This window comes from Anoplopoma fimbria, chromosome 6, assembly GCF_027596085.1.
Source record: "Anoplopoma fimbria isolate UVic2021 breed Golden Eagle Sablefish chromosome 6, Afim_UVic_2022, whole genome shotgun sequence".
NCBI classification, from domain to species: Eukaryota; Metazoa; Chordata; class Actinopteri; order Perciformes; family Anoplopomatidae; genus Anoplopoma; species Anoplopoma fimbria.
The window spans coordinates 4461629-4477366 of record NC_072454.1 but is presented as its reverse complement, the minus strand read 5'-3'; the positions used below and the strand labels follow the sequence as shown (position 1 = coordinate 4477366).

Sequence of the window (15738 nt, the reverse complement as noted above, 5' to 3'; positions counted from 1 at the left end):
CCCCTTGTATTAGATAAAAAATGAAAGCATTAGATTTGTTTGCTCACCTGAAGTCTGAACCAGTCCAGCCTCATGCCTCTGAAGTCAAACACCTCTCCATCCTCCACTGGAACACAAAAGATTAAACTTTATCAATCTCTGTCACACAAATTTTCTTTGAGATTTATAAAGATTACAACAGAAAAATAATAAGAAAAAAACCCCACAAGAGTTAACATATAAACATATATACAAAAGAGTAATACATATTAAGTACAAGAAGTAACACTGATACCAGTGGATAATAGAATAGCAGTAAGAGTAAGGTAAGTATTAATATATAGATAATTCAGCAGAAATAAAAGAACAAATTAAAAAATATAAAGTTTATGATAGAAACTAAAACACAAAAGTAATATTATGCATTATATTGAAAATGACATTAAAAATAATTAAAAACTTATTTTGCAAATTATATATTAAAAGCAATATTTCACAAAAAATCCCTCAAAAATCACAAACATTTATAGCCAGCTATCTGTATTACAAGCACTTGTTAAATTACTGAAACTACCACCTTTACTACTATCAATACTGCCACTGTGTTGTACTATTACAAGGATGCTACTTCTCCTGTTATCACTCAGACTCTTTCAAAACTAAAAAAAAAGAGGAGGCGTAATGGTTTCACCTTGTTTGACACTGAGAGAGGTCATAGTGTTGACAAATGAAGACATGATTATAGACTCGTCCTCTGGACACACAGACAGGTTCTATCAGATAAAGACAGGATAGAAAACTGGTTAGAGAGACAAGTGCAGTGTGGAAAAAATCTTCTAAAAGCCAGTCTGTCATCTGAGGCCCAGTGTACACGTGTTCATACCTGCACCAGTTCATTCAGCACCACGGCATCAAACCCGGACAGGTACTGGACGTAGTATCGCTGCATCACCGGGCCGTACTTCCTGACGTGAGCTCTGAGCTCCTCCATGTAGAAGATCAACTCTGCTATGTGTCTGTAAAAACACACAACAGATTTAAGACTCAAGCAGCCAAATAGAAAACAAGTTAAGGATGTTATGGTTGTGTTACTGTAGGTGTGAACAGGTGTGTGTGTGTGTTTCGCGTACTTGTCTATGAAGTCATCTGTGCTCTTCTTCTGGATGTTGTCTGCGTGTCGAAGCAGCCAGATGATCTCGTCACGTGCAAACGACAACGCCATGAACACAAACAACGCCTGGCGGGAAAGAAGGAGGCAGAAACAGATAAATATGGAGGGAAAGTGGAGAGAGACACAGATAAAGAAAAAAAAAAAGGGAAATGGAAATGTCCAAAACTCCCCAAGATAAATAATTCCAAGATAAATTACCAAGAGCAGTTGGCAGCGAGCGCTTTCTCTCGGTCTCTGAACCAAACATCCAATATGTTCCCCGAGTCAGCCTGGCTTAGCTAATATATTCTGTTAGACATTTATGAGGGTCTCCATCTGGCCAGAGGAAACTACTGGGCTTTTTAAGGTGGTAAAAATCTGTCTATTCTGATAAGCTGAGCAATTTTTGAAGCCATATTTAAGGTGGTATTGGAGTGTTTTAAGAGAGTACTGCATATTAGATTAGGATCAAACAATCCATACAGGATTTAATTCCCAAATCAGAGCCGAGTCACATAAAAGGAACATTTAAATTAAGACTTTCAGTGTTTTAAGGTGACATTTAACTGGAGATTGTGCATAACCTCTTGTGGTGTTTTACAGTTGTCTTACATCCGTTTATGTTGTTTGTATTTATTGTTGTGACAATGCTGGTCTCTCTTGAAAGACTTGTCTGGTTAAATGAGGGAAAATTGATTAAATAAATACATTAAGTATAATTTTAGGGACCCAGTGATTAGTGTTGGTCAGTTAAAACTGCAGCTAACTCTGTAGGGCGCTAAAGAGAGGGACTAAAAAGCTACTTAAGGTGGTATTTTAGTGTTAAAGGAGTCTTACATTAGGTCACAATATTTTTTTATAGAGCTGACCTGGAAGATTTGTGTTTATATCTGAGCTTATGAAGTGATTTTATACATTTGTATTGTGATATTAAACTTAAAAAAACACTAACTAGAGCTATTTAAGGTGGTATAACTTTTTAAAGATGATAATATCTTAGGTATTTCTCATGCAGGTCATTTAGAGGTGGTCATCTACTACTAAAACTGAATCTAGGGTTATTTAAATGTGCTATTTTACAGTTTAAGGTGGTATTTTGTGTTACCTTAGGACCGAGTAGTCCAGGTTGATCGGCTAAAACTGTGGCCAACTCCTTCAGGGCCGATCGGAGAAACTTGCGTCTCTCTCTGTGCATGGAGCCTCTGCAGAGACACAGAGCAGACGGAGGAAGTCAGAGCAGAGAATCAAAACACACAACCATCATGATTAAACGGTATTTTGACACTTTCAGGACAATCCATGCGAGAGGATAAAAGTACGTGGATGACAGTGACAGATGAAGAATGAGAATGAAGATGAAAGGGGAAGACGGAATACGTAATTAGGATAAAAGCAGAGATGAGACAAAGAAGGGAGGATAATAACAGAAAGGAAAAAGTGAATCAGGGATAAAGAGAGGAAGAAGGTGAAGCTTCTGTGTGAGACTCCCTGAGAGAGAGAGAGAGAGAAGAAAGGCAGCAAAGCAGAGCTGGAGTTATGGTTAAAGATGGGAAGCAGGAACATAAATCAATAAAACAGAGAATGTGGGAAGTGGAATAAATCATGAAATGTGAAATATGTTTTGTGTTTTTGAGAAACAAAAAGGAAAGATTGGATGAAATCCCCAGTTGGGATGAAAAGAAGGGATTAGTGAAAAACATAATGTACGTACGCATGAGACAGGGCCTGTTCCTTGCACTCTCTGATGTCGTTGATGCGTTTGTTGTACCTGGAAAAAAACACAAGCAGAGAGGACGTGTTAAAAGAGCAATGATGTAGAGCATATTTGTATAAAAATGTATGAAAAAAAGTATGTGATGTGGTTTTCTGCTATCTGAGAGTATGGTCTTATGTCAGCATGGAAAACATCTTCTAATTCCTTGTTTTGTGTACTTGACATTTCAAAAATCAAAGATATTCAACTGATAAATGTATGAAATTAATAAAGAAACTAAGCTTCACTTCAATCACCTCACATTCCAGAAGCTGTAACCTTCAGAAAATTGTCTTTAATCCTTTAAACTCTGGTCTGCTAGTGCCTACATCGCTATTTTAGCTTATTTTGATGTCGTTTCTTAGAGAATCTTTAAATTCTTCATATGGTTAAAATCTGTACAAACTTTGCTAAAAGGTCAATAAACCATTATAATTGAATAAAGTATTGAAATTGTGTCATAATAATATCAAATAAACAACCAAAACGTATTGCTGCAAAAGATTTCTAAATGTAGAAACATGAACGAAACATTTCTTAAAACTCCATAAGAAATGTAACAGTTTCATCTGCAATATAAATATTTTCCCTGTACCTACACTGGTATTTTTGCTAACTGTGATTTTTTACAACACAACTAACATTACCTAAATCATGTGCATTTTTTATGTTTGGACGTGCTCATTTTCATGGGCAAAGTGCAAAAGTGTCGATAGTTTCGTTACACTCTCACCCTCTGATGTTCACGAACAGATCCTCTGCAGCCTTGTGGATGTGGAAGACTTCATCCCTGAACAGACAGAGGCAGGTGGAGCTCTGCAGAGCCAGCTTCCACAAAGACAACGCCGTCGCGTCGCTGTTCAGCACCGCGTGACACAGGATGAAACCAACTGGGGAAAGAGAACAGAGAGGAATATATAACAAATTCACAAGACAAAACAAACAGTTAAATCGGACGGAAGAGGAAAACATTCATTAACTTACAAACAATCCATTTCTCCATTGCGTCCAGTGACAGGTATTCACACGGCATCTAAAGACGAGAGTCAGAACAGATCAGATCATCACGTGACTTAAAGTTTGGAGCAAATACAGGTGATCGGATTAAAATCTCAGACTCAAGCTTTATGTTTTAATTTTGTCATTACTGAATATTAAATCACATTTAGTTTAAAATATTCCCCTTGAAAGGCAGATGTTTAGCCTTTACAGTTCAGTGGACGTCATACTAACAGTGTCTGACTGTGCAGGATTGAGCATGGTGGAGGGAGCAGAGATGAGAGACAGCAGCTGGGCGTTCCTCCACTGGTCGGCGGACAGATTCCTCCGGGGATAAACCATCTGGAGGCTGATCAATGCATCCGACAGGGACTGGAGGGGAGGAGAGACGGGAGGGAACAAAGAAAGAAAGGAGAGGAATAACTATATAGTATTTTTTTTTTAACATAGTCTTTCAGATGACACGGCGTACAGCGAGCTTTCTGGCGCCTCAGTTGATCAACAGGTATTGCATCAGTCTTTCACCACATTACTTTATCTTTAATTAAGTCGACACTTCAGCTGCCAGTTACGGAGCAGGAAACTGTTTCACTCTGACTGAATGATCTAAATGTGGCACCAGAGCTGCTATAGCAACTGTGCCATTGGAAAAAAAAAACAAGGTTAGATCCATTGCACACATTGAAAATCATACTGAAAACTTTAACAACTACTCTGCAGTTCACATTTTAATAAGAGAATCAAGTGTCACAGTTCTCTTACCTTTCCATGTGGAACAAACTCCTCCATCAACTTCTTCAAAGCGTTTTCATAATCCACGATCATCTGGCCCAACCTGGGGTACTCCCGGTCACTAGGACACACATTAATACGGTTACTATGGAGACCATGAGCTGTGAACACGTGGACGGTTCACGCTGCAGACAACAAGTCTGCATTGGAGTGTGTTTTTTTGCATCTCTGTGTGTGTGTTGTTTCAGTCACCTGGCTCCGTGCGTCATCTCGTGGGCGTAGTTGTAGAGTCCGATGATGGCCTTCCTCTCCTCTATGCGGGACAGAATGGTCATCAGAGTAGTGTAGGTCACCACCAGGTCCAGGTAGTTCTTGGTGAGGTCAAAGTTCACCGTCTGACAGGAAACAAAAAAGACAAAAGGGGCATTTTTATTAGTTAATCAATAATCTCTTCAGCTGAGGAAGAGATAAACAGTTTAATAGGCACGAGGTACATGTAGCCAATATCAACAGGAAGGGAATATGAAACCTTCATGGTTACACAACTTCACACCACCTCAGAAATAACCATTTTCTCCATGACTTGTTTTGCATATTTATATTGTGATGTGTTGTTTCGTTCTCTTTCGCAGTAAAAGCATAAACATATACAAGTATCAGTTCTTTCCACTTACAATGTCAAAGAAGACCTGGCAGGCGTCGATGGTGTTCAGCAGCTCACACACATGGTCCTGTTGATAAAAGGAGTCAATGTAAATACATCAGAATCATCTCCACCATATACTCCTCCACAGTAAACCGTTAACCGTGTGAGTTTTTTCCTACCTTGAATTCCATGACATCTACGAAGGTGAAATAGTAGAGCGCCAGGTTCTTCAGGATCTCTGACTTTTCCTTCTGCAGCTGAGCCAGCTGTTGCTGTAAACACGGCAGCGAACACACAGTTACAACAAATATTATATATATATGACTTATGTTTATACATCAGTAGAGCCGTTATACTATGACCGTGGTACTATAGAGTATCTGTTATCATTTACTGTATCTCTCTTTATGACTTTGTGTATTTTATGTACCTTCAAAGTTTTTGTTTCTCTGGGTCTAAACCCACTGACTGTCCTGTTCCCTCAGTGGGATTTGATCCTGTGTAGCAGAAATGCTTCATACAGATGTTACATTTATTCACTAAATATTCAACTATATGAGGGGTATAAACAACAATGTGCCAACAAAAAGCTGAGTTTAATCCAATTCTGTAAATATTTTTTTTTAAACTAGAGTGAATATATCTGCATTTATGTTGTTCTAAACCACCTCTCTCTCTCCCTCTCTCTAAAATAATTCTAATTACTGAGTTTCCCTTCAGGGATCAATAAAGTTTATTGAATCGTGTTCAACTTAATTACAGTTTTGCTTCATTTTGACTAAATTAACAGCAAACTGATATAAATTAGGTTCTGGTGCTGAATAATTCAGTGTTATTGGAGCTCCAGCTTTTCTTTATTTAATCAAACAGAGAGAAACACAGATAACTAAATACAAAGAGCAATTAAAAAATGTTTATGAAGTCATTTAACTTTGGTCAAACATTTCCTTCCTTTGTTTGGAAGTGTCAGAATAAAAGTCCAGAATGCTCAGACTCTTTTTTTCTTCTTAAAAGTAGCCTCTGTTTTTGCCTTGATGCAAAGAAAAGAAAATGTTTGACCGAAGTGAAATCTGACTATCAAAGCAAAGCAAGAAGATCCACCCTTGATTGCGTTTAAAGACAGAAGTGAGACCGGAAAATCAGTTAACGAAGCACCAAAAGACAAAACCACCTTCTGAGCTTCTTGATGTCATCTGTGGACAAAATGCATTTTCAAAATCTTAGACTTTAATCTCAGTTTGTTAAAAGATTGTCACTTCAATCTTTTAACAAACTGGAATATAAACTCAAGAGTAAAAAGCAAATACTTTAGCAAGTAAGAAGCAGTTTCTATTTACATGACAGAAGGAAATACTGTATGTAAATTTAACACAGTTTCAAAGCGTTGTGTGTTTCAGGTCAGAACTGTAACTTTAACCAGTTCAACTAAACAAGATGAAGTGAGGGAAAAGTGTAAGAAATGAAGAAGTGTGAAGAGTGTTTATCACTGCTGCTGCACCAAGGAGTTAAAACCTTTGTGACTCGACTCAAAGTCAAGCAAAAGACAATTTTGAAAGATATTATTCTTAAATCTTAAGATATTTGGATGATGATTTGAGTTTTTTTTTGCCTTTTTTCATAATTAAAATAATAAGTAACACATTGTACTGACAGACCAAATCAGTGTATCTGCTCTGTAACACTCCTTAGTGCAGTCAGCCACTTAAACAGCCAGTCGGTCATCAAGCCCTCTAACAAACTAGCAGTCAACCAGCGGGTAAACCAGGTAGTTAACCAGCCGCTCAGTCACTCAGTGGATGAAGGATAGAAAGTAAAAAAACACTGCCAGCAGAGAGGAGGAAGAGTAGAGCAACGCAAAGAAAACACACTTCAAAATAGCTTAAAAAACAGGTACAAAAAGAACTTAAGTACGTGAACTAAAAATACAAAAATTACAGAAACTTAGATACAAAAACTTACCAAAAAGCACAAGTCCGGAATAAGCCAAGTTTAGCATGCACAACACAAACAAACACAGAAACAAAGCAGAAAACAACGTAAGAGACAATTTTTTTGCACAGTTATACTGAATAAAGCAGTTAGCTCGACACATAAACACTCTCACACACACACAGAGCTGTTTGCTCAATGACAGTTTGACATAAACACATAGGCCAAACGCTAAGAGCTAAGCTAACAAGTAAAGCTGAAAGACACATTTGATGAGCAATGAGTCAGTTTAGTTCACTCGACATACATGGACACACAGACACACAGACACAGACACACACACACACACACAGTTTGACACACACACACACACAAACACACACACACAGCTAACAAGTAAAGCTGAAAGACACATTTGACACAATGACACACACACACACACACACACACACACACACACACACACACACGAGATTATATTGAACTGAATTAAGTCAAATATTCCACTTTGTTAAACTTCTTTCACATTCTTGTTAAAGATAGTGATGTTTATCAAAGGCTAACACTGTATACTGCATGGATAATTAGGGTTAACTGGCAAAACAAGTCAGTTTGTACAATTAAAAATGAGAATCTGCCTATTGAGTGACCAAATTTTCATTTCATGTCACCTGTTTCTTAGGATGTCTACTAGTGCGGATTTTATCGTTTACAATTTTTTAATCTGTCAAAAAAAGGAACCAATTTCAATTGTGATAATTTATTCTTAGTTATTTATCAAAGTAGTTTCTGTCTGTCTGTTCTTCGATTTTCTCGATAAACGTTCATCCGTTCAACTCGACGGGTTTGTTGATGAGGATCAACCGTGGTGCAGCGTCAAATCTGAGCTCTTGGGTTCTACGGGAAATATCTATAAGTGCGTTATGTAAACGTAGGGATCACCACTTAGTATATTGAGAGGGGATCCTATTAACTGTTACACCGGGGAACTGCATGTTTTTTGGGGGTGAAAGTCAAAGTCAATGTATCACTTAAGACTTTGGTTAACTTGCATTGTGGGTTTGTGATTATTTATGACATTTAACAGAGAACATAAATAAACACATATTGATAATTAAAATAATCATTAGAAGCTGCCGTTTGTACATTTTCCACTTGAATGCGACAATATTTTAAGTTCTAGGTGCATAAAAAAATAAACCTTCCGTCTGGATATTCAACATACAAACACACGGCCGACATACATGCAGGCGCACTTACGTTATTATTCCGTGTCTCCACGGCAGGAAACTTCCTGACAATGAATTTAACCGCCGACTCCAAGTTCTTATCCACGAGATAGGAGGGCTTAGCCTTGGGATCGCCACATGCCTGTAAAGGAGAGGAGAAAGAAGAGGTGAGGAGAAACTAAACAGAAACTACCGTAAACACACAGCTGGTACTAAAAACATCTAGAATCTACATCTCAGCATGTATGACTGATTTGTATCTATATTAATCTAACATTTTCCTTCCTCGTGGTCAGGCATGTTAGATGTGTGGCCATCACCAGGGGAAACATTCAGTGCTCACAGTGAAAACTGGTTTATCCCGGTCCAGGAAGTGAGAAGGGGTTCAAGGTGGATGAACATATTGACACCATTTTCACATTTAGTGAAGTTTCCGGGACCGGAGACGTATTCAAAACATGAAAACGAACACACACACACAAACTTGATTAGCAAGTGACCTGTGCAGTCAAATATGCCGTTTGAATGCACGACAAGGAGGAGAATTAAGTTTGGAAGTGTGTTGTTTTCATGTTTTGGATAAACCAGCCTGAACTGATCAGTGGTTCTCAACTGAGGCGCTGTGGAGAGACGTCAGATAGCGGAGCATTGATACTGAAATGTTTGTTTCAAATGCAAATCATTCTTTTTCTACATGTTGCATTTACTGGCATTCATAATGAACGCCTCGAGTCGAGCGAATCTAATAATTTAGCCTCATTTTGATCTTTCAGATATCAGAAGTTTCGCTATGCCTGATGTTTTCCACAACACAGAGAGGATGAGAACCACTGAGAGAGTCCCAGGTAATGAGGGGGGTTTCAGCTTCAAACTGAAGTGTCTCTGAGCCATAACTGGTTAGTACCACTGCATGACGGGCAGAGTGATGGACGGGTAAAATGAAGAAGGGGGTTGAATGAAACAGAAGATAAAAAAAAGAATGAAAAAGAAAGGGAGAACTTAAGTACAGAGAAATGACTCAAGAGAAAGAGACAGAAGAAAGCCCTATTTTAGGCAGCAATCCTTTTTATTTCACTACACTACAGATCTGCGTTTTTTGTTCCTATTAATAATCTCATTTTAGTCGGTGTCTGACTGAAAGCCCTGACTCTGGCAGGAAGCAACAGCGCTCATGCATCATGGGTAGTGTAGTAGTGGATGGTGAGGAAGATGTGGTGCATGCATGTGCCATAAACAAGAGTGAATGTACAGAGTTTGTTGGCTGCCAAACACAGAGGAACAATCCTAGAAGAGGTCAGGGCCTTTGACCGTTCTGAGGATTCAGTTCCTCGTGGTTTAAGTTTAGAAAGTGGAAGCACACATTTAGAAAAAAGGCCATAAAGTGTAACATGAAGTTACCAAAACACAAGACACTGTGCTATAAATGTTTATGTTTCTACCCGCAGTAACACGTCACAGCTAATGAACCGACACCACAACCATAGACCTGGATTTCAGTTTGCATGGCGTGGAAACATTTCCAGCATCAGCCAGTACAAAATGAAACCCTGAAACAGCAGCACATGCTAGTTCACACAAGCACAGAAGGTTAACGGACAATCCAGGTACTAAAAACGGGATGAAACGCGGACTGAAAACTCTGCTTTTGTTGACATGAAGCAGTTGAAATAATGACTTTATAGTGATGTGTTTTATAAGTTTTCACAAATGTTTTTAGCAGTTACATTTTAAGCTGTGGTCCCAACTGCAATACACTGCACTGTTGACAATTGGTTGGATCAGTGCCTGAGACCTGCAAGCCTTTACTAAGATCAGTGCAAAAATAGCCTTTTAATGTACACATTAGCTACGACTACTACAAAATCACATCAGAGCCACTACTGTGGATTTTGCTGGTGTAACTGCAAGTTTAAGAGGGAAACACTGCTGCCACTGTTGTATCTGCTTTATAACAACATGGGAATGTTAATATGTAAACTATTTAATTATCCTGAGGTAATAAAAAAATAAATAAAACAAGATAGTCTACCCTGTGGACAAAACTAACTAAACAATAGGTTTAATGCTAGCTACGTAGCCAAAAAACAGCTCAGGTGGTCTGTTCAGTGCGTTAGCTTAAGCTAATTCACGCACTAATCAGAAACAGGCTTGCTGACTTTTAAAACACACCCACTACTGCAGGGTTTCCCCACACAAAACACTTGGATACTTAGGGAGGGAGGTGGGTGTTTGACACAGAAAAACATACAACACCAACATGGTTTAAATACCAATCACTGACACAGACTGGACCTCGAGTCTCAGCTTGTTTTCCTTTCGCTTGCTTCTCTCGCACCTGATAAGATTTCCAATTTCAACAGCAAACAGTGGCTCACAGTCAGGGTTATCTTGGGTTTACTCAACAGCTACTGGCTAAAAGGAAATCTGTTTAGGTGTGTGAGAGGCAAAGTTGGATTTTAACTTTGTAAAATGAGAAGCAAGGAATCAAGATGTGACTTTTAAATCCATGCAGTTGCAAAAAGCACAAGCCTTGTTGTTTTGCTAACACAGTGATTCCTCTGATGATGACACATCGCTAGCCTCACCCTACGACAACAGACTGGTCTCTACGTGAACCGCTAAATATGCATTTACCCTTTGACTCACGCCGGGGAACTGCAGAGTAAAAACACACTGTTCGGTTATTACATAACATTTGGTGTCCTGACTAAAAGGACTACACGAGTGTTTTACATGTTTTAGCCCAAACTCAAAATCTTTTTTATTTACTGTGGAGTCTGAAAACTTTCTCAGGTCTTGCACTGATGATTTGTGCACTTATTTGTTCAATGTATGCTCTGTTTGTTCATTTATGATGCTTATACTCTAAATGAACTTTGCTGATTTGGTCAAATCAGCAAAGTTTGGTGAGTTCAAATGATTGTAGGAAGATCCAACATCCCAGTCTTGTGGGCAAGCTACCAACAGCGACCATTAATGGTGCAAGAGACTACCCAAATCACATTATTCTAAATCAACTGGTTTGATTTAATGCTGGATGTGACTTTAAAATGTCAGAAATTCCCACAATCACTTGAAAGCAACACAAAAAATAATATTTTTCATCACTGTCGGAACTGCTTTACAGGTGACAGAGACAGGACTGACAAAGAGATAAAGGGAACAACACATTGACAGACATTCAATGTAAACACCTGTGCTTTGGATAATGGTTGGCAGCAATGTAGAATCATTTATACATGAGTTGTATTTAATGGGCTAAAAACATGCAAAACCGTGTTTTCTACTACACTAGCATATATTCTTAGCATAGCTTGTTTTTGTATTTGTAGATTTAGCCACACCCATGCAGCGTCTCACCAGTTGATTTACCTTCAACTAGGATACTAACTCATCTACTATTAATTATTCATACTTTCAGAAGGACAGAAGTGGCTTTGTAGTCGCGTAGCATCACAGAACAAAAGCATGAAGATTTATTAATCACTCTCGCTGGTCCATTAGCGCTGGTGGCGGCTAGAGCATTAAGCTGGCTGGTTGGGTTTTTCGGGTGGGGTGGGGGGGCTTGATGGAAGGATGGATGGAAGGAGGGGCGTAGGTGAATGAAGGGACAGGGCATGGGAATAAGCTGAGAAACAGAAGTGGTCAGGGAGGAAGTAAGGGAGCTGTTGCCTGGATACCAGAACAGACCTCAGTCTCGCCTCCACCATCGCTTCTCCTCTCCGGGTAGCAATTAACCGCTGAGCTCCTCAAAAGGGTCCCCACATTGGAACATACGGCAGGGGACCCTGAACTAGACAGCACCGGGGCCGGGGAAACTACATCTGAAAACTAATTACGGCCGCTAATTACTGGATGAAATATTCCGACATCCCATGGCACCTCTATAGCGATCCTTCAGAGTCTCCTTTAACCACGCAAAAATAAATAAACAATAAGTTTTCTGCCTGCCGTTCCACACATTAGAAGAGCCCTCTCTCATTCTCACGATGAGGGATTAACTGAGGCAAATAAGAGGTACAAAACAAAAGGAGCTCTAAAGAATGAATGGTTTGTCGTGATTAGCAACAGAGCCACTAGAGAGCCACTCCGACGGGCTGGGAGCTGGCTGGATGCCGGCTGGATGCCTGGACCGCCTGCTGGCAGGAGAGTGATCTTCACTCATCCTTAAGCATTTGTCAGGTTTACTGCACTCGTTCTCTGCAAGAATACTTATTTAAATAACTTTTTAGGATCAAACCGGCATCTAAAAACAGAGAGCTGGTTGGCAGGATGCAAATGTGAGAGCTAAAATCGTCCGAATGTACATTTTCTTAAGTACTCAAAGTAAAAAAGTTAAATATAATTATGAAAGAATATAGACACTTTGCAGATATTGGTTATTAATACAAAATAAATTATAGTATATTAATGTATGTTAAGCTACGCAGTAGTACATCAAGTAATTCAAATTAGCACCACCTTTACAGACTACAACATTGTACTGATTTAAACATTAAAGCATCAATAATGATAATAGAGTAATAAAATAAATATACTATACTGGTATTGGCCATTCTGCATTATGAGTACTTTTACTTTTGGATCTTTAAGTATGATTTATTGCAAATACTTTTGAATCAAAGTAAGGTTTTTTTAAATGCAGGACTATCAGAGTATTTTTAAACTGTGGTATTGTCTCAATATTTCTTCCACCACTGCTGCCAAATCAGTTTAATTATGAAGTAGACTTTCTTCACAATCGGACATTACAGGAGTGGTTAATTGACAAATAGTGGGTGGACACTAATAAACAATACAAACAGATTTATATTTATTATTTAACCTACATTTGTATCAATGCATATCATTTCTATGGTTCATTAAAACGGATATATATTTTTGATAAATATATTCCACAATTGTGCTCATCACGGGGCTTTGAGTCACACTGTAGTTGCTCTAGTTAATTGTATTTACTTATTTTGTCAGTTACTCTGGATCAAATGGGCATATCTAAATGTCAAATGTATCAGTGAAAAATGTATTGTTTCTGGTATTCAGAAATCTTCTTTTGTCTTTTGTGTTGCAGACTAGTAAGCTGATGTATCTGCACTACAAGTAATAAAGCTTTTTTTCCCCCACAAATAAAAAATAAATGTGCATGTGAATGCTGAATCACAAGCAAATGAATTTCCATTGAGGTTTGAGGTAAAACTGACAGTGAATGGAGGCCGGCTTTACTCTCAGCATTGCAGATTGAGACATGAAGAGGAGTGAGGCACAACGGAGAGGACCAACAGATTAGTACAGGTAGCCAGGAGCAGGAGGAGGAGGGGAGGGGAGGGGCGGGAAGGGAAGGGGGAGGAGGAGGAGGAGGGAGTCGAGGAAGGGTGAAGGGGGTGGGGTTTCATCAGTGGAAGGTGATAAACTTTGCAAACCTTCCAAACTTGTCCTTGCTGCATAGGAGAGGGGGGAAGCATTGGAACGGAGAGAAGAAGAGAAGAAATCAAAAAACAAAGAGCCCACCCAGACAAACTGCTGGATCACTGGTCACACACACACTCGCTCACAAACACACACTCACACACACACACACACACACACACACACTCGCATGCATGTCTTAAAACAGCTGCTCTCATACAGGTGTTATCTGCATATCTGAGAGTTCAGTTAAGGATTGCCATTCTGGCGTTTTCATTTCAACACAACACATACAAAAAAAAAAAACAACACATGCTGCGCCGACATGTGATCATATTAACACTTTGTTTTGACGCACGCTGTTTTTCAAAGTAACACAAGAGTGTAGTATCCCTACCTACGCACTCATTGAAAATAAAACACATTCATTTTAAGTGTGTGTGTGTGTGTGTGTGTGGAAGGGGTTGAAATAATATGGCTGGCTTAAATACAGAACGGTGTGAAGACAAAGTTTGGCCCTGCAGTTTTTTTTTTTTTCACCGGCTGCAGTATTTGCTCCACATTTCCACGGCTGTTGCTTAGTAACTGACAATGCAGCGCTCCCTCATCGCTTCATCGCTGGTGATGCATGTTTGAATTGATCGTGTCACTGTTATACGGATAAATAGCAGCATGAGTCACTTATTTCGACTGTATTCCTGAAGTACTGGGACGGCATTTTTCTTTTAAAAGAGGGATTTGGTTGGAGCTGGGTTTTAGCCAGCTGGTGGTGAAGTGGCACGAGCAGGATTTGACAACATGTGACTTGGCGTTGGTGCAAAATAGTGGGTCAAGAAAAAAGGGTTGTGGTTCTGTGGAACTGAGAGCCAAACTGATGTTGACAGCTGAAGCATTAGATGGTTAATCATGTAAATCTATGTAGCCGTTGACCCATAAATCTACCAGGCCGATACTGTAGATAAATATATCAGCGCTGTCAAAATTGGCCAGAAATGGTTTTGAATATTCATTCATAAAAACACAAAGGTCTGAACTAGTTGTACTTCTATTTTTTTAAAGCGATATATTGATTTTTATTCCCGTTGCTCGCTTTAAAAAGCCTGCAGTGGACGAGGAGCGGGTGATTCATGAAGATGAAATGAGGAGTTATCTTTACAATAACTCCTTATTTCACAACAAAAAAGGAGGCAGCTGTCTGGAGGGAGATGGCCTTAAATTGTCTTACTGGTTGTTGGCTATATTGTATGTAATTTCCAGTAAAAATCACAATATAAAACATGCGTTTTCTGTTTTAAAAAGTAGAAACGTTTACATGTCGTAACATAGCACTTGACTATAAAACGTAACTACACATCGTTGATTGGTCCGTTTTTCTTATCTGTGGAGGTTTCTTCTTGGGAAGTAGTAGAAAAAGAGGAAGAAGAAGTTATGGAAAAAAGTCAGTGAGACAAAATGGGTGAGTTATTAACACTCCAGTCATAGTAATTTACCCACATAAACTATTCTGATGAATGCTGGGTAATTTCGGTTGACTCATTTGATCCCTTTCTGTAACATATTTAACGTTGATTTTGTCAGTACTTAACCAGCTCTGCTTTAAACCAACTAACTGTGTATTTCCAATTGTAAGTGTTACATAACAGAAATCCCTCTGTATTCATCACACTGCGTGAGACACGGGGATTCCCTCAGCAAACATTTGGATGTCTGCTACCATGTAAACCACAGATGTGCAGTGATGCAACGGAGGGACAAGAGCCTGCATGTTTCCATCCGAAGCAAACATTACAACAGGAGATTTCCCTGATAGGGCGAAGTCAACCGAAAAGGAGGGACTAAGCACCTGGTGCAAACCCACAGCCCTCAATGAGTGTCTTCATATCATATAGAATAAATAGAAAAATTAAAAAGTTTG

The 15738-nt window shown here is 39.0% G+C and overlaps 1 protein-coding gene across 1 annotated transcript in view; it reads right to left on the bottom strand.

The window, feature by feature from the left end:
• nckap1 (NCK-associated protein 1) overlaps positions 1 to 15738 on the bottom strand; it is a 32414-nt gene that overhangs the window by 12702 nt on the left and 3974 nt on the right. Inside the window, exons 2-15 of the mRNA XM_054599847.1 lie at positions 8449 to 8559; positions 5439 to 5525; positions 5288 to 5344; positions 4866 to 5008; positions 4644 to 4734; positions 4116 to 4253; positions 3867 to 3915; positions 3616 to 3772; positions 2841 to 2897; positions 2235 to 2331; positions 1110 to 1216; positions 863 to 995; positions 671 to 752; positions 48 to 106 (exon numbers count right to left, since the gene is read on the bottom strand). Of these exons, the coding sequence (XP_054455822.1) occupies positions 48 to 106; positions 671 to 752; positions 863 to 995; positions 1110 to 1216; positions 2235 to 2331; positions 2841 to 2897; positions 3616 to 3772; positions 3867 to 3915; positions 4116 to 4253; positions 4644 to 4734; positions 4866 to 5008; positions 5288 to 5344; positions 5439 to 5525; positions 8449 to 8559 (1368 nt within the window). The remainder of the gene's footprint in view (positions 1 to 47; positions 107 to 670; positions 753 to 862; positions 996 to 1109; positions 1217 to 2234; positions 2332 to 2840; positions 2898 to 3615; positions 3773 to 3866; positions 3916 to 4115; positions 4254 to 4643; positions 4735 to 4865; positions 5009 to 5287; positions 5345 to 5438; positions 5526 to 8448; positions 8560 to 15738) is intronic.